General features: G+C 38.8%; 1 protein-coding gene across 8 annotated transcripts in view; it reads left to right on the forward strand.

The window, feature by feature from the left end:
• mef2cb (myocyte enhancer factor 2cb) overlaps positions 1 to 23,664 on the forward strand; it is a 209,851-nt gene that overhangs the window by 171,524 nt on the left and 14,663 nt on the right. For all 8 annotated transcript variants that reach the window (XM_078396524.1, XM_078396527.1, XM_078396526.1 and 5 more), the window contains 2 exons: positions 1,729 to 1,779; positions 22,510 to 22,679. In XM_078396524.1, coding sequence (XP_078252650.1) covers positions 1,729 to 1,779; positions 22,510 to 22,679 — 221 coding nt within the window. The remainder of the gene's footprint in view (positions 1 to 1,728; positions 1,780 to 22,509; positions 22,680 to 23,664) is intronic.

Here is a 23,664-nt window from a genome sequence, read left to right on the forward strand (position 1 = left end):
TATTGTGCTCCTCATAACCATCTGGTACATTACTTGGATTTGGCACATTAAGGGTGCAGTTTGTGTTCCTTATTAAACACAGAAAAGAATTGTGTACCTTTGATTATAAAGAGAAGTAAAAAGCATTTACTGAGACCGGAGCGTGCTACGTTTATGGCCCTTTATTGGCAAGCTTTGGAAGGTTTCATTTGCAGAAAAGCCCGAGTGAAAGGCCAAGGCTCACAACTTAGAACACGGTCAAGGTTGCAAAGAAAGAAGAACAGATAAATTATGACACAAAAATAAGAAAGGATGTGGGAAACACAGCAATAAGTGCACATATCAAGCTTTCACCTTTTATGAAAACTGGAAAATATTACAAAAGTTTTAAATTTAAAAGGGATCACAACAGGAGAAAGGGTAAGATACAGAAAAACAACAAAAAGCGCATGTAGGAAAATGCTCCATAAGACAAACGAAAAACAACTGAAACAAGAGGTGATATAGACACAAGGCAGTTGAAGACACAATGAGTCAAATCAAAGAAACAAAAGAAATGTGTAAAAGAATGTAAATAGCTGAAGAAGCAAAAAAAAAGTTCAAAAGAAAGCTTGAAACAATGGCAAGTGTAAGAGTCTTTGTTGGCACAGGACTCTTATAGAAGAAGCAATCGTCCAGGCCCACTTTGACAACGATGTTCAAATAGGGGAAATATTGCACCCAGAATGATTCCTTACTCGTGGGAACCTAATTGCTGCTTCCCTCTATGCCAGGAAAAATAATGTTCTGTTAATTTAACAGACTCATGATTCACTCAGGCACATAAACCAGTACTACTCATTTCTGATGCATCAGTTGTCGTGATTATCAGTGGAACGTAAATGAAGACCAATGTGAAGCAGGCAACAAAACGAATGATTTTGTTTTGGCTCAGCTGGAATGTTTCATGTAGCCACCAGAGTTGGATTTGATTCATGAAAGTATTGTACTTTTGGCCATAAAAAATCTGTTTATTTTCAGGCGAAACAGTGGCACTGAGTAAACCTAGTACTCAAAAACAGTTATTGAAAAGCCTCATGCTGCCCAGAGAGGCAAACAATTGTTCAGTTTATCAGCCTTCCCATGCTTGCCATTCATCAGTGGGCACAGACTTTGCTGCCCTCTAGTGCTTCTGTCGTTTTCAACAGGGACATATACTCTGCTCTTGAATAATAAATCGACGAGATACAAGGCATTAAAATCCCCGGAAGAATCTAAAATATGGTCGCCTTTGAAAGTGAAGTTTGGAACTCTGCACCTTTTTGCTTTGTTAATACAAAAATAGTTATTGTTTTTAGTGGAAATAGATAAGGCTCTTAAATTCCGAATGAGTGTTCACGGCTCTCCCAAAGGCTTTAGAAGAAAGTCATTAATTGCATATGACAAAAAAAAATCATAAGGTTAACAAATACAAGATATTAGCTACATTTGTACAAAGACTATGCATACATACGTTTGTATGCATACATACATATTCATACCTTGCACATCAAAAAATAACAAATTACCTCAGTGTACTGTGTTTTGCAAAAGTATAACCCCCTTTTAATTGGAACAGACTGTTGCTCACAATACACAAAGGAAATCTTCCCCATGTTGATTGTGGTTTTATATTATGTGTTTTTCTAATCATGAGTTTTAGCCTGGGTCTACTGTAAAATATGTTTTCCTGTTATTGTTCGTAATCAGATCCCATGCTTTCAATTTTAGGTGGCCTCTTGGGTGGGGACCTCACAACAACTGGTGCAGGCACCAGTGCAGGTACGTCAGCCGTTAAATTGTCCAACATTTAGATCATCAGAAATTGTGACATCTTTATTTGTGCATGTATTTTTTAACAAAATATGTGATGTTAAGAATTTTTGTTTTATTCATTCATGGTATCTGTTATTTATTGTGCAACCCTGATTATCCTTGAATTGTGGAGATAGCTCAAAGTAAATTACAGATCAAGTCATATATCTTTTCCTACACATAAGGAGAATTAGTCGACAGATGGTGTCTTACAAAAATCTGGTTTTTATTTGAGTTGAGTTCACCTGTTCCAAGGTACAGTGAAAAACTTTTGTTGTGTGCTAACTAGTTAGCGGAAAGACAATATGGAATTTAGCTGCAAAAATATGGAATTTAGAAGGATGAGAGGGGATCTTATAGAAACATAAACTTCTTAAAGGACTGGACAGGCTAGATGCAGGAAAAATGTTCCCGATGTTGGGGGGGGGTCCAGAACCAGGGGTCACAGTTTAAGAATAAGGGGTTGGCCATTTAGGACTAAGATGAGGAAAAGCTTTTTTACCCAGTGAGTTGTGAATCTGTGGAATTCTCTGCCACAGAAGGCAGTGGAGGCTAATTCACTGGATGTTTTCAACAGAGTTAGATTTGGCTCTTAGGGCTATAGGAATCAAGGGATATGGGGGGAAAAGCAGGAACGGGGTACTGATTTTAGATGAACAGCCATGATCACATTGAATGGCAGTGCTGGCTCAAAGGACTGAATGGCCTATTCCTGCACCTATTTTTCTATGTTGCATGATTACAGTCGAGCCATCCACAGTGTACAGATACATGATAAAGGGATAATGTGAATAACATTTAGTAATTCAAGATCACTGTTACAGAGATTAGCTTTTTAAAATATATTTCATTACTTAATTTTAAAGTCCTCAGCTCTCATGGTCAGACTTGGATGCCAATTCGGTAATTTAAACAGCTCCCAACCCCATGCTTCAGATTACTAATATGTTTATGGCAGGATAGAAATGCACAGCACCATAAAGTAGTAGTTTGGCAAAAACTCAACTCTCTTACATTACTGATCTCAATCCATGCTAATGGAAGCTATTGAATAATTTATTTTCCAATGCAGTCAGATGCCATTGATTTCTAATGAGACACGTTCTCTTAAACTAAAAAAAAAATTCTGGAAATATCCTCACAAACTCAAGAAAGGAAGAAGACAGACAGCAGGAAATTATATTTAAGGTAGCCCAAAGTTCGCTAACATCCATCATTGGGAATATGCTGACATCCATTTGTAAGGAGTTAATTGCAAAACATTTAGAAAATCATCAGACAATAAAGCAGGGTTAATGCAGTTTTATGGAAGGGAAAATTGTGTCCGACAAATGTTCTTGTGTTTTCTGAGGATATAACAAACAGGCTGAATGAAGAAAAGCCAGCAGATGTACTGTATTTTAATTTGCAGAAGGTGTTTGATGAGGTTCCACATAAAAGGTGACAGCACAAAATAAGTAGATGGCATTGGGGTTAGTACATCGGCACAGATATGGAATTGGCTAACTAACGGAACAAAGAGTCAAGATATAGATGACAATCAGTAGTTGTGGTGCCGCAAGGATGAGTGTTCTGTCCCAAGTATTTATAATCTGTATTATTGAATTAGTTGAAGGGATTGGGTGTATTGTAGCCAAGTTTGCTGATGAAAACAAGATGGGTGAATTCAGAGGTTGTGAGGAGGACTGAACGAACCTGTGAGAGGGAGAGAGTGCTGAGGCAAGATGTTGGCAGCTGTCATCTAATGTGAGAAAATATGAGTTTATCCACTTGGGAAGAAAGAACAAAAAATAAAATTATTATATATAGACAATAGACAATAGGTGCAGGAGTAGGCCATTCGGCCCTTCGAGCCAGCACCGCCTTTCACTGTGATCATGGCTGATCATCCACAATCAGTACCCCGTTCCTGCCTTCTCCCCATATCACTTGACTCCGCTATCTTTAAGAGCTCTATCTAACACTCTCTTGAAAGCATCCAGAGAATTGGCCTCCACTGCCTTCTGAGGCAGAGAATTCCACAGATTCACAACTCTCTGAGTGAGAAAGTTTTTCCTCATCTCCGTTCTAAATGGCCTACCCCTTATTCTTAAAATGTGACCCCTGGTTCTGGACTTCCCCCAACATCGGGAACATGTTTCCTGCCTCTAGCGTGTCCAATCCCTTAATAATCTTATATGTTTCAATAAGATCCCCTCTCATCCTAAATTGCAGTGTATACGACCCCAGTCGCTCCAGTCTTTCAACATACGACAGTTCTGCCATCCCGGGAATTAACCTCGTGAACCTACGCTGCACTCCCTCAATAACAATAATGTCCTTCCTCAAATTTGGAGACCAAAACTGCACACAACACTCCAGGTGTGGTCTTACTAGGGCCCTGTACAACTGCAGAAGGACCTCTTTGCTCCTATACTCAACTCCTCTTGTTATGAATGCCAACATGTCATTAGCTTTCTTCACTGCCTGCTGTACCCGCATGCTTACTTTCAGTGACTAATGAACAAGGACACCCAAATCTCGTTGTACTTCCCCTTTTCCTAACTTGACACCATTTGAATAATAATCTGAGAATATTAGTCTTTATCATAATGCATATGAAGTATAAAAATGGATAGGTTTTGATTCAACTTTACAGCAAGCTGATGAGGCTGCTTCCAGAGATGGTGCAGTTCAGGTCTTCATATTTATGAAAGAATATACTTGCTTTGGAAGCTGAGCATAAAAAGTTCACTATTTATTCCTGGAATCAAGGAGGTAATGTATGAAGAGAGGTTGAATAGATTGGGCATTGAGGTTTGGGAGGATGAGAGATGATCTTCATGTTTTGTAAAATTCTAAAGAGGATCGACAAGGTGGATGCTGAGAAAATGTTTCCTCTAGTAGAGATAACTAGAAATAGGAAGCATTTTTTAGAGTAAGGGGTCATCCAATTAGGACAGAAACAAGGAGGAATTTCTTCTGTCAGAAGTTTGTAATACTTTGAACTTCTGTATCCCAGAATGCGTTGGAGCCCGGAGATTCGATGAAAGAGCCAGAATGTGCTTTTCAAGCTAAGATTGAATCAGGCATCATATTAACTGAATACAGAGCCAATCTCAATGAACCAGTTTGTTTATTCTTGGTTCTGTTATTACAGTCTCAATTGTCTATGTGAGTTCGTATGCTTTGACCAATATATTGATGAATCTGACATCTCTACTTAGACGTCCAGAAAAGTAAGTTTCATGTGAATGAAATTGAGGTTTTCAGAAGATAGACACAAAATGCTGGAGTAACTCAGCGGGACAGGCAGCATTTCTGGAGAGAAGGAATGGGTGATGTTTCAAGTCGAGACCCTTCTTCCGACTGAAGAAGTTTTCAGTTTTCAGAATGGTTTTCAGATCCTTTTCCACAAAGAAAAGCTGCACATTATTGAGCTGTATGTCAGACAGCAAATCTGTTAATGTGGTGGTGTTTTCTTGTCTTTACTGCAGACATTCATATGTATGTCCACTTCTCTTCAAAAGAGATTGTAAAAAGACCTCTAGAAATAAATTATGAACATCAGCCAATAAAAACAATAGGCTAATAAGTCTGTGTTTTCTTAACAATTTTGGCATGTTGCATTTTTAGCTCATTTTACATTTATTGGGTAGAAATGATGAAGGCTATGTCAGCCTTGGTTACATTTGGCAATGCTTTTGCATTGAAGAGATTTACAATGCAACAAGGTGCAGATAAACGTTTGTTTTGTCCCATCACAAGCCACCATCTGAAATAATAAAATGTTTTCTTTGGGTATAAACTGCAATAATCCAGAAAAAAAGTTGGTTTTTCATGTGCTGCTCACATGAAACTTTATCACCTTTCTGAATTGTAAAGTGTTAACTTATCTTAAAATGTGGTCCTGACTTAGGATAGACATATGCATGAACATTCAGTGTTTTAAAATCATATTCCTTGCCTGAAGTATCAAGGACATATTAAAAGTGTGTGTGGTGGGGTTGGGGTGGTTGTTGGGTGTTGGGGGAGAATACATCACGGGACGTAAATGTCTGCCATGATGTCATGTCCAGAGAATGTAAGTATTTGAACTAGCCTTAAGTCCACGGGTTTCCAGTGAGAGAGATGAAAAGTCTTCTTTGTTCTTCATTTGTTTTTCAAAACAGAAGACTCTCTGTGGTTGTTATTAAGTAGCTTTAAAATTCCATTACAAGCAAAGTCACATGAAATGATCTTTTGAGCAATATATTTTGTCTCTGTTAAAGGCATTTTTGAAAAATGTATTTCTCCAGTTAAGAATAAAATCCACATTAATATGTTGTTGTTAATGCCTGCTGTATGCTAGCAGTCTGCATTGATGGAACCATTTCCTTTGGCAAAACATAACCTTGGAAAGTATGCTCGTTTCATGGCGTCTTTCATGCTACATCTGATCCTGATGCATTGATTTTAGAAAGGGAAAACCTTTTCGTGGCTCCTGTAAGCTTTCTAATCAGGAAATCAGTTAGCATTCTATTTGTCCTTTTAAAGTAATTTGAAAAGTATTACTTGGCGATAGATTTGCTTTTCATGGTCTTTATTATAATGACATAACACATGAACCAATTTAAATCTATCAGATTTACATATGGCAAATAAACATATGGCAAAGAAATATTGCACTTCTAGCAATATTTCTACAAGATTAAACAAACAAGTAATAACCTAATATGCTGGACATACTCAGTACATTAGGTAGCATCTGCAGAGTAAGTGTAAACATTTCAGATTAATGATCCTTCTTAAGAACTGGCAAAAAAAATTTTTGAAAACTGGCATGTTTAAACTTGCAGGAAAGGAGGATCAATTAACAAAAAAAATGCCTGTGGTAGAGTGGAGACTACGAGATGATGGATGAGGAAGAGTATTCTTTTTTGGATTATCTCCCACCAGACTCGTACCTCCACCTGACCAGTCACCAATCAGCCTGAGCCTGTTGCCCACATTCTTCGACTCCCACTAGTCTACTCTCATCATCACCCATTGCCACCTCCACCTAGCTCAACAATTCAACTAAGGTTACTCACCCAACTTCCTGGGTGTAACTGTGAGCAAGAATTTGTTCTGGACCAACCGCATTGATACTATGACAAAAAAAAAGCATATGCACACCTCCACTTCCACCGAAGGCTAAGGAAAATGTTCATGTTTCCATTGACTCTTAACAATTTCTACAAAGGCACCAGAGAAAATAAATTATCTGAATGCATCGCAGCCCAATCTGTCAACCAAACCAGCCTCCCCTACGGAACACTGATCCTTGCAATAGTTACTGATTGTCATCTTTATCTTGACTCTATTTTCTGTTGGGTTGCTAATTCCCTATCAATGCCAATGTATGCAGAGGAAAGGCCTTGAAAGTGAAATGTTGTTCAGTAGTGCAATACCACATGTGCACATTTAGAGGCACTACTAATTTGAGGATATACTGTATTTCCTATTGACCCAGAACAAATATTACCTTGACATTAGGGCTTGACTGTTCAGGGATGATATTTGGAAACATTTCATCACATCGTTGTGAGGTAAGTGTGTTGTAGCACACTTGTAAAGAGATCCTGATCTTGTAGAAGGCACAATGTGATATCAGATCTTCTCTCTTTCTTCTTCTCTCTCTATCTTTCTCGGTATCCTGTGCAACAGAACTGCTTCATTCTGAACTCTGATGTGGTACTCCTGTTCCACCAGAGTATAATTGTCCTTTTTCTCACAAATGTTGCCCTTAAGCTAAATGACTCGTTAATCAGTTGATATGTGTTGTTGACTGTGGAAAGAATGCTGGCCAGTTATTTCAGTGGTCTAGGGTTCTACCTGAACTATTGTAACAAGCAAATAAAGCTTTTATTTAATATTTCATCTGATTGACGCATGCATTTTCATTTAAAGATGGTTCAAAGCACAATACAACGAATTAAGTAGTTTTTAAATTGGCTATGGACCTAATTTGCGAAACATGCCAGTCTATTGAAGCATCTTTATGATTATTATTGGATATTCGATTTAATGAAACTGAGAGAATGATAAATTTCAGCCTTAGCACTGGATCAAGATCTCAAGTTGCCTTTTGGATAGCTGATTTGGGATCATTTATATCCTGTCAGAGAAAATTGGATCTATCTTTAATGTCCCACCAAAAGATGCTACTTCCAATAGGGTGGCATCTGTGATCTAATTTGTGGCATGACTTTATAAAGAGTAGGTCACACCAAATTAGACTTTTCTTTCTCAATATCTAATGTAAGGTGCAAGGGAATGCCCAAGAGAACATTTTGGAAATAGTAGGAGAAGCAGAAAGACAAGCCGAGCTAACATTTGCGGTTGATAATATTTAATTGGAGCATTCTTTGATATAATTTATGCAAAGTTCTTGCATATATTTGATAGGATTCAGCATAATAGACAGATTCAATGTAAAGTTCATGGGAATAAAAGCCAGTTATTGATTTAAATCTGAGCAGTTGAAGACCAAGAATGAGGATAATGAATGAACTCTCAAATAGGAAGGACAATGTCCCAAAGAGATCTGTCACTTTAATAATCCATTAGTTAGCTTGCACAAAAGAAAAATAACAAAATGCTAAACATAAAACAGAAAATGCTGGAAAACTAAATTAGGTTAGGCAATATCAGTTGAAATTAAAGCAATATTATTGTTCTATCAGAACAGGAGAGTTAATAATAAATTCATTCTAGAAGGTGATGAAGGGCAGGAGTGAAGGGGGAGCAATGAAGCTTTTGATAGAGTAGAAAGCATATTATATATATATGACCATAAGAGTTTGAAATGCAAAAAGAAAGCAGTTGGCAATGGGACAAGTAAAAAAACAAATATCAATCTAAATGAAGAAGCAGAATCATCTGAAATGGCAAAAGGATATGCTGTGGATGCCGGAAATCGGAATTAAAAACTGATTGCATGAAATTGTCAACTCTGCCTTGAATGCAGTAGTCTGTTGAGTGCTTAGGCAGCGCTGATGTTTCACAATCTTATGCTGAATATAAGAGACAAAGTCATTGAAGTCAAAATGGAAGGCAAATGAAGAATTAAAGTGTACTAAATGTGCAAGTTGAATAATGGCATAATAATTGATGGAACTGTAAGCAGAAAGAATAAAAGTTTATATAAAAGTACGGAGTTTGTGAGCATAAAATTACGAGAAGATATTTGAAAGATCAAATGAATGGACCAGCTCAATTCCGTTCCAAAGTTCGGTTTTTCCACCCAAGAGTGTTCAAGGATACAGAGCCAGGGAGCGAGAGTACCAATCTTTCTGAATTCAAACACACAATTTCTCCCTTTTTTCTTGCATGTGTCTGGTTTAGAAAAGGTTGGTAATTTTTTTAAATTACAGAGCATGATGATCCTGGCAGAAGCAAATATTTTACTTGTCATGGCTCTTATAATATGGGTTACAATTTTCGTGAATCTTGATGTTGCAGGCTCTTATTCATTTAAAATATAGTTACATCAAATAGCAATGGACTAGCAATTACTACAACCTCAGGGTACAATGGTCAGAGAGTTCAGGACTCCCAACAGTTTTTGAACATCTCATTTTGGTTATTTTAATGCATTGTTTGGTGCCTAAGTCATATTTTAGGACAAAAATAACATAAAACTTGTTCCGTATGAAAGCATATTGTGTATGTGGCAGGGTGGAAACGGTTTCTAACTGCTGCTTTGCTTTAGCATATTTCTGATTCAACTATCTCACTTTTTTATAAGTAGCTGAGTAATTGCAGGATGGTTACCTGGGAGAGGGAACTGATGTCGCAATTTATTCAAGTCATATCTTGTGACAGCAAAACTGGAGAACATTAATCTGTTCCATTCACACACACAGGGAACCGGTTAGTCTCCTTGGTTTGTGTATTTTCCAAATTGAGTTTTGTATTCTAATTTCAAAGAGAACTTGGTCATGTAAATCAAAATTACTGCAGATGCTGGAATATTAAAATAAAAATTAAAAATGCTGGAAACACATAGCAGATCAGACAGATATTTTTTAATAAGGTAAACAGGTTACACTTTGTCGCATCAATGTTATTTGATGCACTATTACAATTCAGAAAGGTGATAAAGTTTCATGTGAGCAGCACATGAAAAACCCACTTTTTTTTCTGGATTATTGCAGTTTATACCCAAAGACAATGTTTTATTATTTCAGATGATGGCTTGTGATGGGACAAAACAAATGTTTATCTGCACCTTGTTGCATTGGTAATCTCTTCAATGCAAACGCATTGCCAGAAGTAGCCAAAGGCTGACATAGCCTTCATCATTTCATCGAAAGGTTACACTTTGTCGTATTATGTAATTATAATAAAGACCATGAAAAGTAAATCTATCGCCAAGTAATACTTTTCAAATTACTTTAAAAGGACAAATAGAATGCTAACTGATTTCCTGTATAAAAAGCTTACAGAATTCTCTGCCACAGAGGGCAGTGGAAGCCAAATCACTAGATGGATTTAAGAGAGAGTTAGATAGAGCCCTAGGGGCTAGTGGAGTCAAGGGATATGGGGAGAAGGCAGGAACGGGGTATTGATTGGGGACGATCAGCCATGATCACAATGAATGGCGGTCCTGGCTCGAAGGGCCGAACGGCCTCCTCCTGCACCTATTTTCTATGTTTAGGAGCCACAAAAAGGTTTTCCCTTTCTAAAATCAATGCATCAGGATCAGATGTAGCATGAAAGACACCATGAAAAGAGCATACTTTCTAAGGTTATTTTTTTGCCAAAGGAAATGGTTCCATCAATGCAAACTGCTAGCATACAGCAGGTATTCATATACCTGGACTATCTCTGACATCTCCCTCCCGTTTCTGGACCTCACCATCTCCATCACAGGAGAAAAATTAGTGACGGACATTTATTACAAGCCCACCGACTCGCACAGCTATCTGGACTACACTTCTTCCCACCCGGTCCCCTGCAAAAAGTCTATCCCCTACTCCCAATTCCTCCGTCTACGCCGCATCTGTGCCCGGGATGAGGTGTTTCAGACTAGGGCTTCCGAGATGTCCTCGTTTTTCAGAAAACGGGGCTTCCCCTCCTCCATTATAGATGAGGCTCTCACTAGGGTCTCTTCTACATCCCGCAGCTCCGCTCTTGCTCCCCATCCCCCCACTCGCAACAAGGACAGGATCCCCCTCGTTCTCACCTTCCACCCCACCAGCCAGCGGATCCAACATATCATCCACCAACATTTCCGTCACCTACAACAGGACCCCACCACTGGCCATATCTTCCCATCCCCTCCCCTCTCTGCATTCCGCAGAGACCGTTCCCTCCGCAACTCCCTGGTCCACTCGTCCCTTCCTACCCAAACCACCCTAACCCCGGGCACTTTCCCTTGCAACCGCACGAGATGCAACACCTGTCCCTTTACCTCCCCCCTCAACTCCATCAAAGGACCCAAACATTCTTTCCAGGTGAGACAGAGGTTCACCTGCACCTCCTCCAACCTCATCTATTGCATCCGCTGCTCTAGATGTCAACTCATCTATATCGGCGAAACCAAGCGCAGGCTCGGCGATCGCTTCGCTGAACACCTGCGCTCGGTCCGCATTAACGCCACTGATCTCCCGGTGGCCCAGCACTTCAACTCCCCCTCCCATTCCCAGTCTGACCTCTCTGTCATGGGCCTCCTCCAGTGCCATAGTGAGGCCCGCCGGAAATTGGAGGAGCAGCACCTCATATTTCGCCTGGGCAGTTTGCGGCCCGGTGGTATGAACGTTGACTTCTCCAACTTCAGATAGCTCCTCTGTCCCTCCCTTCCCCTCCTCCTTCCCAGATCTCCCTCTATCTTCCTGTCTCCACCTATATCCTTCCTTTGTCCCACCCCCGACATCAGTCTGAAGAAGGGTCTCGACCCGAAACGTCACCCATTCCTTCTCTCCCGAGATGCTGCCTGACCTGCTGAGTTACTCCAGCATTTTGTGAATAAATCGATTTGTACCAGCATCTGCAGTTATTTTCTTATATTAACAACATATTAATGTGTATTTTATTCTTAACTGGAGAAAGACATTTTTTCAAAAATGCCTTTTGAAAGACTTTTGGGAATCCTGATGCTGTTGCATCAATGTGCTTGGTCTATTGCAGATCACTGATAATATTAAGACTAAGTAACTTGAAGCTCTCAGCCATTTCACTTCAGCACCATTGATATAGATTGGGGGGTTTTACTCCACCATGCTGCTGAAGTCGATAAACTTGCTCCAACTTACTGATGGACCACATGGAATCTCTTTCTACCCCAAACAGCTTTAATTCCTGCCTACTAAATTCACACAGATTCTGAACCATGTTTAAAAAATTCCTACAATATCATATTTCCTATCTGTTGCATATGGTTTACATATCAGCATTTTATCAATTTTTGGCCCTTCAGGTAAATTGCTGCATCTTCCCTCATCTTCATAAGACTTCATTCGGGTGATATGTGTGATGGGTGGCTGATTTATTGTCTTTAGATGCCAGGGCTATCACAAGGCAAATTATTAATAAAATCAAAGCGTATTTTCAGCTTCTGTTGCCCTTTCCACATATAACAATGAACAAATTTGTACCAACGTCTCAAATTTACTGAGGTATGTCAAGTAGAGTTAATTGCATCCCTAATTTATAACGTAATGTTTGTTGACATGCCAACATGAATGTCTGGAAATTTGGAACCTTGTGGATGTATTTTAGTGCGGTGATGATTTGAAGTTTACCTGTGTGAATTCCACACAGTTTCAAACCACTTGCGGAACAAATTTTGCACATTCCCAGACCCACCTACAGTTAATTTTGTACAGTCCCACACCACCAATAGAGTCATTTCTGACATCCTGTATATCCTGCAGAGTAAAATCTGCAGGGTCTTCCACAACCTGCAGGGCACATTCTATAAAATCACTCTCCATCCAGAGGCTATCTTATACCCAACCCACCCAACAAAGCAATTTCCTATCAACATAAATAGAAAAAACAATTGCATATAGTACAACAATAATTTCTTGATCAGCCATGGTAAGTGTATACATATTTAGTTATGCCATGGTATGCTTAAATTTATCCTCAAAAATTTACAAATTCAGGAATTAAGCTGAATGGCTTTCCATTAATTCTACCATTGTTGTGCAAGTACATCCTGAGAACAGAAATTAATAGCTTTTTAATACTTGATCTCTCAATATGAGAGAGAGAGAGACAAGCATTTTTTAAAAAACAATTATCGAATGAAAGTTAAATTCCTTTGAACTTTAAAGTTGAGAATGCCAAAAGTGTTTAATTGTCAATTGCACCGGCAACAGAACGATTAAACGCTTCCTTGCTGCAGCTTTAGAGGCCCATTAATGCAATAACATAACGATAATCAATGATACAACGCATTATCAGTAATACCACGTAACCAGACCACAATAGTACAATCTGAAGTATGTAGTGCAACCAAAACAGTCCATAGTGAATTGTTGCTGAGGTAGGGTTGTGGTTAGGGTTGTGCAGTGTGATTCAAGAGCCTGATGGCTGATGGGATGAAGCTTTCTTTTGTTGGAACTGTGCTGACACTGCACAGAAACAAGCCTTTTGGCCCAATTCAGCCATGCTAACCAAGATGCCTAACCCTAACAGAACTTGCGCCTGTCCTGCATCCCTCTAACCTACATCTATCAATGAACCTGTCCAAGTATCTTTTAAATGTCACAGTTGTACCTGCCTATACCATTTCCTCTGCAGCTCATTGCAAGCATGCACCACTATTTTTGTGGAAAAAGTTACCTTCAGGTCCCTTTTAAATCTTTTCCCTCTCACCTTAAACCTATACTCTCCTGTTCTGAGGAAAAGACTGCAGCTATTCACTTTATTTTCTGTGCAAAATTGACCCAGCCTGTCTAGCCTCTCTTTATTACTCAATGCTTCCAGATCCAATTACATCTTTGCAAAACTTTTTTGAACTCTTCCCAATTTAATGACATCCTTTCTTTAGCCGCATAACTAGACTTTGCACAGTACCACAAACGTGGCTTTACCAGTGCCTGATACAGCTGCAATATGACATTGTAACTCTTGTACTCAATAAATTGACTGATAAAGGCAAGTGTGCCAAATGCTTCCTTCACCACCACATTTTATTTGTACAGTAGTAGATGGATTGTTACAGTCGGTCCCGAGACCACGTGTCTTCTGAACTTGGCCTTGCTGGTGCTAATTGCACTCAACTTTCAGAAAGATTCACTAGTATTTTTTCCTTCTTCACTCTATTAAAACCAGTATCAGTTTTTCCCATTTCTCCACTTAGAGTAATTCTCCTCTGCACCCTTAATGAGGCCTTACCCAAAATTGAAATGATCTTCCAACTGGGAAATAACCATTAATTTGTAATTATCTGTTTTAGGCCTGTAACCAATGGAGTTCTGCAGGAATCTGTGTTGGGACCTGTTTTTTTGTGGTATATATGAATGATTTAGACGTAAATATAGATGGGATGGTTAATGAGTTTGCAGGTGACACCAAGGAAGGCTGTCAAAATATACAGTGGGTTATGGATCGATTACAGAAATAGGCGGAGAAATGGCAGATGGATTTTAATCTGAATAACTATGAGGTGTTGCACTTTCGGAAGTAAAATGTAAGGGGAAAATATACAATAACGGCAACACTTAACAACATTGATATACAGAGGTATCGACAACCAAGTACCTGAAAGAAGCAGCACAAATAGAGTGGCAAAGAGGCCATATGGTTTTGCTTGCCCTCGTTGGTTGGGGCATTAAGTATAAAAGTGTCAGGAAGTCATGTTGCAAATTTATAGGAGTTTGGTTAGGTCTCAATTTGGAGATTTGTGTGCAGTTCTGGTCGCCCCATTACAGGAAGGATGTGGAGACTTTGGTGTGACTACAGAAGAGGTTTACCAGAATGCTGTTTAGATTAGAGGGTATTAGCTATAAGGAGAGGTTGGACAGACTTGGATTGTTTTTCCTGGAACGTAGGAGGCTGACAGGAGATTTGATCGAAGTATATAAAATTATGAAAGGCATTGATAGGTCAGAACCTTTTACCAAGGATTGAAATGTCAAGGACTAAGGGGAGAAGGCAGGAGAATGGGGTTAGGAGGGAGAGACAGATCAGCCATGATTGAATGGCAGAGCAGACTTGATGGGCTAAATGGCCTAATTCTGCTCCTATCACTTATGACCTTGTGCCTCGAAGGCATAGCTTTAATGTGAGAGGGGCGAATTGTAAAAGAGATATGCGGAGAGAGTTTTTTTACACAAAGACTAGTGGGTGCCTGGAATAACTGAGGTGGTGATAAAAACAGATGTAATAGTGACATTTAAGAGGCTTTTAGATAGGTATGTGGATTTGCAGGGAATGGAGGTCTGCACATCATGTGCAGACAGAGGAGATTATTTTACTTTGACATCATATTTAGCACAGACATAGTGGGCTGATGGGCCTGTTCCTGTGCTGTACTGTTCTATGTTTATACTTTGTGCCACTATTCAGAAAGCCAAAGATCCTGCAATTTAAAAAAAACATTCATATCAACTTCTACCGTCAAAGAGTTGTGTCTGAAAACATCTAAGTTTCTCGGTTCCTCTCAATATCTAAAATTGCATCAATATTTTTTTTTCCTATCTTTACTAAATCTGAATTTTTCATTGCTAAATGCATTTTTTGATTGTAAGGACAAGGAACCATCAAACCCCTAGATCTTTGCCTTGGTCATTCTGGACATCTGGGATACACTCGGGTCTAACGTAGTGTGTAACCCCTTCATTCCTATTCCTCCCAAGTCATACATGTGTCTGGACTCTAAATAAGCTGCACCACAGTTGGTTCTCTCTGTCTGAATATAATTTATTTGTATTTGTTTTCAGATTATTACGCATTTCTAAAATAGCTTTCTAAAGCAAACTATTCATTGTTTTATTGGTACCATTTTCCCCACCACATTTCACTCTATCCTTGTCTAAATAATGCAATCCCACTTGAATAAAGGAATCTTTGCAACTATGGTACTATTATTAGGATTTTATATTGTATTACATGATCATAAATTTGTCATAAATAACACAAATGAATATTGTCATTTCTAATGATGTATAAATTGAAACTACACAAATTTAATCCAACATCTGTAAGGATTTTTAATAATAAATCTGTACTCTGAAGGCTTATTTGTTTCATATTGGTCCTATTAAGGAACATGACAACTAGAATTAAAAAAAATATAGCTAACAGAATTTCAACTTTACTATTCCTTTGGAGGCAAAATAAATGATAAAAAATTATTAACAAGAAATTATTTTAACACTTTTTGAATGTGGATATATTACTGTTACTTTTACTTAATTGATTTATTCATTTATTGCTGTTTGGTCTGAGTTCTTTATTTCCTTTATGCAAACTATATATTTGTGTAAACCACACCCTGTATTTCTTAATATTTTACACATAATGTTTTTAATCACCATAAACTTCAAGTCATTTTTAATCACCATAAACTTCAAGTCTACTAATTTATATTGAAGTGAAATTCATACTTGTAATTTAATGCATTTATAAACATAAATACAGTTCTTTGGTTTTGACTAAAATCAGTACTCTATACTTTGCTGAAACTGCATTTTTAAATTAGTAACCAACTGTACTATATAGGATGTCTAATGTCTATGATCTTTGTGCAACTAAGAATCTAAGAATGAGGGAGCAGTTGAAACTCAATGTCTTCCTAAATGGTTTTCTTCAATATAGAGATTTTCTTTGTGCAACCATAGACTTTTGAAGCATACTGTATAACTTCTGCTAAAGCACCGCATCAATTTTTCTGCAGCACCCAATCAAGGTTTGCTGTCCATCTTGTGTTTGCGATTCTTTTGTTTCACTTCAGTTTTTCTCTGCCAGTTTTCTTTTCCTGATGGGTTCAATTCCTTACTGGAATAGGGTTCCCACTGGTGCCACTTTATCTTGCTATTTCAGCCAACTAGTCATCATCTGTCATATATGAGGCTTGACAGACTGTCTTTAGCAGGCTATTCAATCATACATCACAACCAAATCTCATGCTGTCACTCTGTGACTGCGTTCACCCTGGTTCCAATCATTCTCAAATGTGTACAGGCACACACATAAATTGTGAGTAGAAAGAACCTTAACTTTTTTTTTTCCTTTACTAACTTAGGAACTGCAATGTCAATTAAAGGGCTGAACCTCTGATGTTAGAGTCATTGTGGGCTGAAGGGCCTGTTCCTTTGCGGCAATGTTCTATGTTAAAACTGATAACTTTCTTTTCGTTTATCTCCATTTTCAATTGGATCTATTTGGAAAGCAACATGTCAGTTTTAGTTTAGTCTAGTTTATTGTCACGTGTACCAAGGTACAGTGAAAAGCTATTGTTGAGAGTTTGCTTCCGAAATATGAAAAAGAACGATGACAAATATTCATCATGTCAGGCTGCATGTTGAAGAAAGAAAAATACTAATTTAACATTGCTGTTCTGAGACAAAGTAAATTCAATTATCTGATATTGTTCAGTTCAATGTTCAGTCCTGAAGGTCTCGGGTTTTCTCTATCTACAGATGGTGCCTGATCTGTTATTTCCAGCAACTGCTGTAATCTATTATCTCACCATTCCAGTATTTTTCCTCCATCTCTTCTATTTCCATTTATCTGCTCGTATTTCTCTCTCTCTCTCTCTCTCCCTCTCCCCCTCTCTCCCTCTCCTCCATCTCCCCCATCTCCCCTTTCCCCTCCTTCCCTCCCTCCCTCTCCCCTCCTCTGTGTCTCTCTGTCTCTCCCTCCCCCCTGAACTCTGTCTCTCTCTCTCTCTCTCTCTCTCTCTCTCTCTGCCTTTCCCCATCTGTGTCTCTCTCTTTCTCTCTCCCCCTCTGTGTGTCTCTCTTTCTCTCTCCCCCTCTGTGTGTGTCTCTCTCTCCACCTCTGTGTCTCTCTCATATCACCCTGTGCCATTCAGTTTTTCCTGTCTGCACAAGGATTCCCTTTGTTCTAGCCTCTCTGCAATTTAAAGCATGTTGGCTTTCCAACCAGGTCGACTTGAAACATTAACATTTAGAGAGGCTGCCTGAATTGCTGATTATTTCCAGCTTTTTAGTTTTTATTTCAGATTTCCAACATCTGCAGCATTTGATTACTGATTTTAATTCAAAATTTACACTTAGCACTCTTCTTCTGGCAGTTCCAGAAACAATTGCTGAAAGAAGGCCTTAAGTTTCCATCTGTCATGTTGTTTGTTCAGACAAAGTAAACTAAGTCAGCTATTTGGCAGTGGGAATGAATGGACTTATTAGTTTAGTTTAGTTTCGAGATACAGCGCGGAAACAGGCCATCCAGTTCACTGAGTCCACACCGACCAGCGATCCCCGCACATTAACACTATCTTACATACGCTAGGGACAATTTACATATACACCTAGCCAACTAACCTACATACCTGTACGTCTTTGGAGTGTGGGAGGAAACCGAAGATCTCGGAGAAAACCCAAGCGGTCACAGTACAAACTCCATACAGACACCGGTAGTTGGGATTGAACCCGGGTCTCTGGCGCTGTAAGGCAGCAACTCTACCGCTGCGCCACCATGGTCACCTATGGTGATTTCATAGTGAGATTAATTTGCAGTTATTCCCCAATTTCACATCAGAGATTCTGCATTCGCAACATATTTTCTTCCAAAGTTTCAGAGCTGACTTACATTACAATCAATCTTCAAATATTAGAACTGCATAAAATCTTGTATTAAATTGTTAAATTAAATGTTAAATTGTTAAATCAAAAAGATTTAAATGTTAAAATATAGTAATAAACTGAAAAACAAGATTCATTAACATTGTGTAGGAAATGCATCTTTGAGCTATAATTGTGTAAAATTGTGCTGCTCATCTTGTAATATATTGCCGGAGGTATATCTAGTTTGGATATATAATTTTTACCCTTTATAGTGGGTAATGAATTCTCAAACTCTGCTCATAGATGCATCACAGATAGTAATCTTCACGAGCAATCATAATTTTAAACTAGTTGATGAGGAAAATGTAAATCTACGTTAAAAGCTTTGGAAAGCACTCTGTTCTTTGGCTTAACTGGATAGTCTGCTTCTTGGATTATAATGAGGAGTGGCACCAGCCCTCAAACCAAGTTAAAGGATGCGGTTTGCATCCTTGAGTTGGTATTATGCAAGAAAAATATATATTTGTAAACAACCACATGCATGCATTTTTCATTTATTTTCTTTTAATTTTTTGTAGGAATTATGTTCTTTCTGAGTAATGTTATGTTAAGACTGAATGGTCTCCAATTGTGTTGCTGAACGCAAAAATATTCATTTAATAAATTTTGAAGTTGTAAAAGTATTCCTGAAAGTGCAGAAGGAAACTTTGTATGCAAAGTCACATTAGTTGGTGTCTTTATATGTCCGGTTAATATATTTTTAGAATAATTCAATTGAGATATTATTTTGGCAGAAAAAAAGGCAACTGAGTCACACCAGGTGGATTTCTCACTGCTGCACAGAGGGTTCACCTAATCAGCATAATCTAAGCTAAAATTCTGTATGTGCATTGAAGCTGAGACAACCAGAGAACTATGTGTAGCTGGGGGGTGACGATAGAGGAGAGCACTGTGTGCCTGTTGTGCTTCATGGTATTATTATGATTTGCAAATGACTGCCTAATCATTGTGTAAGAAAGAACTGCAGATGCTGGTTTAAACCGAAGATAGAAACAAAAAGCTGGAGTAACTCAGTAACAGGCAGCATTTCTGAAAAGAAGGAATGGGTGTACTCAGAATCATAGAGTCAAACATCGTGGAATCAGGCCCTTCGGCTCAACCTGCCCACGCTGATCAACATGCCAAATCTACACTAGTCCCACCTGCCAGCGTTTGGCCCATATCCCTCTAAACCTATCCTATCCATGTGCCTGTCCAAATGTTTCTTAAATGTTGTGGTAGTACCTGGCTCAATGATCTCTCCGACAACTCGTTCTATACACCCACCACCCTTGCTCCTCAGATTCCTATTAATTCTTTCCCCTCTTACCCTAAACTCGTGTCCTCTGGTTCTTGATTCACCTACTCTTGGTGAAATACTCTGTGCATTTACCCTATCTATTTCTCTCATTATCTTATACACCTCTCTAAGATCACCCCTCATCCTCTTGCGCTCCAAGGAATAAGGACCTAGCCTGCTCAACCTCTCCCTATTGCTCAGGCCCTCGAGTCCTGGCAACATCCTAGCAAATCTTCTCTGCACCCTTTCCAGCTTAACAGCATCTAAAACAACTGCTCTAAAATTAATATCTGTTTCAAAATTAGAATCTGTCATTTTTAAACCATTCTTGCATGTGTCCTCAATTGTCACTCCACATACCAAGCATCTTCTGTGTGTCATTTATATGGAGGGGAATGCATTACAATATTCAGAAGGATATTTATAATGATAGTAGCAGATATTGGCCATTCGGCCCTTCAAGTCTACTCCACTATTCAATCATGACTGATCGATCTCTCCCTCCTAACCCAATTCTCCTGCCTACTCCCCATAACCCCTGACACCTGTACAGATCCAGAACCAACCTATCTTTGCCTTAAAATATCCATTGACGGCCTCCACAGCCTTCTATGGCAAAGAATTCCATAGATTCATTACCCTCCTACTCTTCATCTCCTTCCTAAAGGAACATCCTTTAATTCTGAGGCTATGACCGCTGGTCCTAGACTCTCCCACCAGTGGAAACATCCTATCCACATCCACGCTATCCAGTTCTGTTGAGATTGGGAATGTGATAACTGTAATATCAATTAAAGAGCTCCACCTTAGATGTTACTGGACTAACAATGTTCATCTTGTTTATTTTTGGCATCATGTTCGGCACAGTCGTCGTGGGCTGAAGGGTCTAGCACCAGAACATTCTATTACCTTCCAATGTTCAGCATAAATTAAGTTGTCATACTGTATCTTTTCTGTCCATATGACAATTTTAAATTGACTGCATATCCAGAGAAAATACTTCATTAACTAACAAAGCCCTTAGTCTCATTTATTTCCAATTAAATCCACTATGCACTTTTTCTAATTCGTTGAAAATAAACATAGTTCTGCAAGTCCTTCCTCATACCATTAGCTGCTCTCTGAATTATCCCGAGAGGTTTGTACCATATGCTTTTTTGTCTCTCTAAAATATTTGTCATGATCGGGACCTGAACTTGTACTCAACACACAGTTTAAACTGTGCCTAATGCAAATTAATCAGTTTATCTGTGCAGTCGCACTCTTGGTCCCTCTTCAAGAAACTCAAATTGTTATTTGTCGAAAGAGGAACTGCAGATGGTGGTTTACAAAAAAAAGACACAAAGTGCTGGATTAACTCAGTGGGTCAGGTAACATCTCCGGAGAACATGGATAGATGACAAAGGGTCCTGATCCATGTTCTCCGGAGATGCTGCCTGATCTGCTGAGTTGCTGCAGCAAGTTCTGTCTTTTTGTTTCAAATGTTATTTCCCTTTCTACGACTTCAATATCTTTTCACGTTCAGGGAATTATGTATTCAAACCGGCATGTCTTTATATTCATCTCATTTCATTCAGCTTACTTTCAGGGAATGTATACCGATACATTTTTTTTTACCATCAACTTGTCCATAATGAACCTCAACAATTGCCTGCCTCACCATTTGTGGCATCTTTGTGCTTTTGAAGTTAATGAATTGTCTTGAGAGTTCTTTCAAAAGGGACTAATGAAGTTCCAAACTGGCTTAGTTTGGGTTTTTGGAAAACTTTTGTTGAATTAGGTAAATTGATCATGCTTTTACTTAAATTTAGACCAAGTGCGGTGGATTGTTTGAAATGGTCATTCTTTCTGTAATCCTCGTTGATATTCAAGCAAATAACCACAAAATACAAATCCAGTTTTTAAGTTTTGGATGGATTTCTCAGGTTTTTTTCATTTTGATCATAAGTGATGTAGTTGCTGCCTTTCCCACCTTTCCAATGTACTTTATCAGACTAGCTAATCCAGCAGAGATCATTGAGATCACTTCCTTTCATGAAACTGGTTTTCTATTAATAAAGCAGCTACTAGCTTTAAGAGGTTAAGAACTCTAGAAGGTGTAAAGATGCAGAGGTGTCGCACAACTCTAGTAGAAATAATAATGAATGTGCCTGTTTTTCCACTTCAAGTTTATGAATTAATTCAGTCCCCCTGGTACAGTTGGCTGTAATTCATCCACATTACTTGCTCTGGAAGTCTTTATCGTTCCTTGTTTAAATTTAAATATTCACACACAAAAATGAAGAACTTAGTTAACTCACTTTTATTACAAAGGCAAATTAATGGGAAGGTGGTCATTAATAAACTTGTTTCTGTTCTGTGAGGAAAACCTACAATAACTATTCTGGTATTACAAATTGTGTTCTGATCTTAATCATACAGAGAGAACAATCCAATTTCATTAGTATATCCCATTCCAAGTTTTCCATAAAACATTCAAAAGTTTTATACTTGTAGAAATTAAGAAACGTCATGGTGTGTATGTGGCTATTAATATTGATGTACATATTTCTTGTATTTTCCCAATCACATATTAGACACTGATGTCTAATATTTCATTTTGGGGGTTTTTTGTCATTGTATACTGAATATCTGTTTGGTTTTGTGCAACAGGAAATGGGTATGGAAATCCCCGCAATTCGCCAGGTCTGCTGGTCTCACCTGGCAGCATGAACAAGAACATGCAAACCAAGTCGCCCCCTCCTATGAATTTGGGAATGAACAACCGAAAACCTGACCTCAGGGTTCTCATCCCACCTGGTTCAAAGAATATGCCATCCGTGGTAAGTGAGAACATTTTCCTAGAATCCACTTTGTGGGCTTAAAACAGAAGAATGCAGCAGGAATTTGGATCACATTTTAGCAATCCTGTAGTCTTTCATTAAGTTGAGAGAAGTTTGTTGCATTCTTCTACCATTTGGTTTGGGCTGGTGTGGGTTTGAAGCACACTGCTTGAAAGGCTAGTGGAGGCAGAAAATTGTACCTGGCTTCAACTTTCGCCATCATTGTCGGTACCAAATGTGGCAATTCTTGTGTATTGCCAAGGTGAGGTCCACTATATGATTTTACCCAGTTCACAAGTCATAGGAGTAGAATTAGGTCATTCGGCCCATCGAGTCCACTCCAGCATTAATCATGACTGATCTCAGCCTCCTAATCCCATTTTCCTGCCTTCTCCCCATAGCCCTTGACACTCGTTCCAATCAAGAATTTGTCTATCTCTGCCTTAAGAATATCCACTGACTTGGCCTCCACAGTCCTCTGTGACAATGAGTTCCACAGATTAACTACCCTCTGACTAAAGAAGTTCCTCCTCACCTCCTTTCTAAAAGAGTGCCCTTTAATTCTGAGGCTATGACCTTTGGCCCTAGACTTTCCCATCAGTGGAAACATCCTTTCCACATCCACTCTATGCCTTTCATTATTCTGTCAATTTCAATGAGGTCCCCCCTCTACCTTCTAAACCTCAGCGAATCGAGGCCCAATGCTGTCAGACGCATGTCATATGCTAACCCACTCATTCCTGGAATAATTCCTTAAACCTCCTCTGCTTGTATGTAACCTCCGGTTGTATGCAAAGCTAAGCATTTGACTGTACCTGGGTACATGTGACAATCAAGTCCCGTTAAATCATTGAGCCATCTGCAAAATCATGCACCACAACTAGACAATGGGATTTGGATAGATATCTATTTATTCGACCAATGGAAACAAAGTGAGCCAGATGGTTACTTTATGTGCTTCAACGTTTACATTTCCTAGAACTCT

Source organism: Rhinoraja longicauda, chromosome 3, assembly GCF_053455715.1.
Source record: "Rhinoraja longicauda isolate Sanriku21f chromosome 3, sRhiLon1.1, whole genome shotgun sequence".
Classification (NCBI taxonomy): Eukaryota; Metazoa; Chordata; class Chondrichthyes; order Rajiformes; family Arhynchobatidae; genus Rhinoraja; species Rhinoraja longicauda.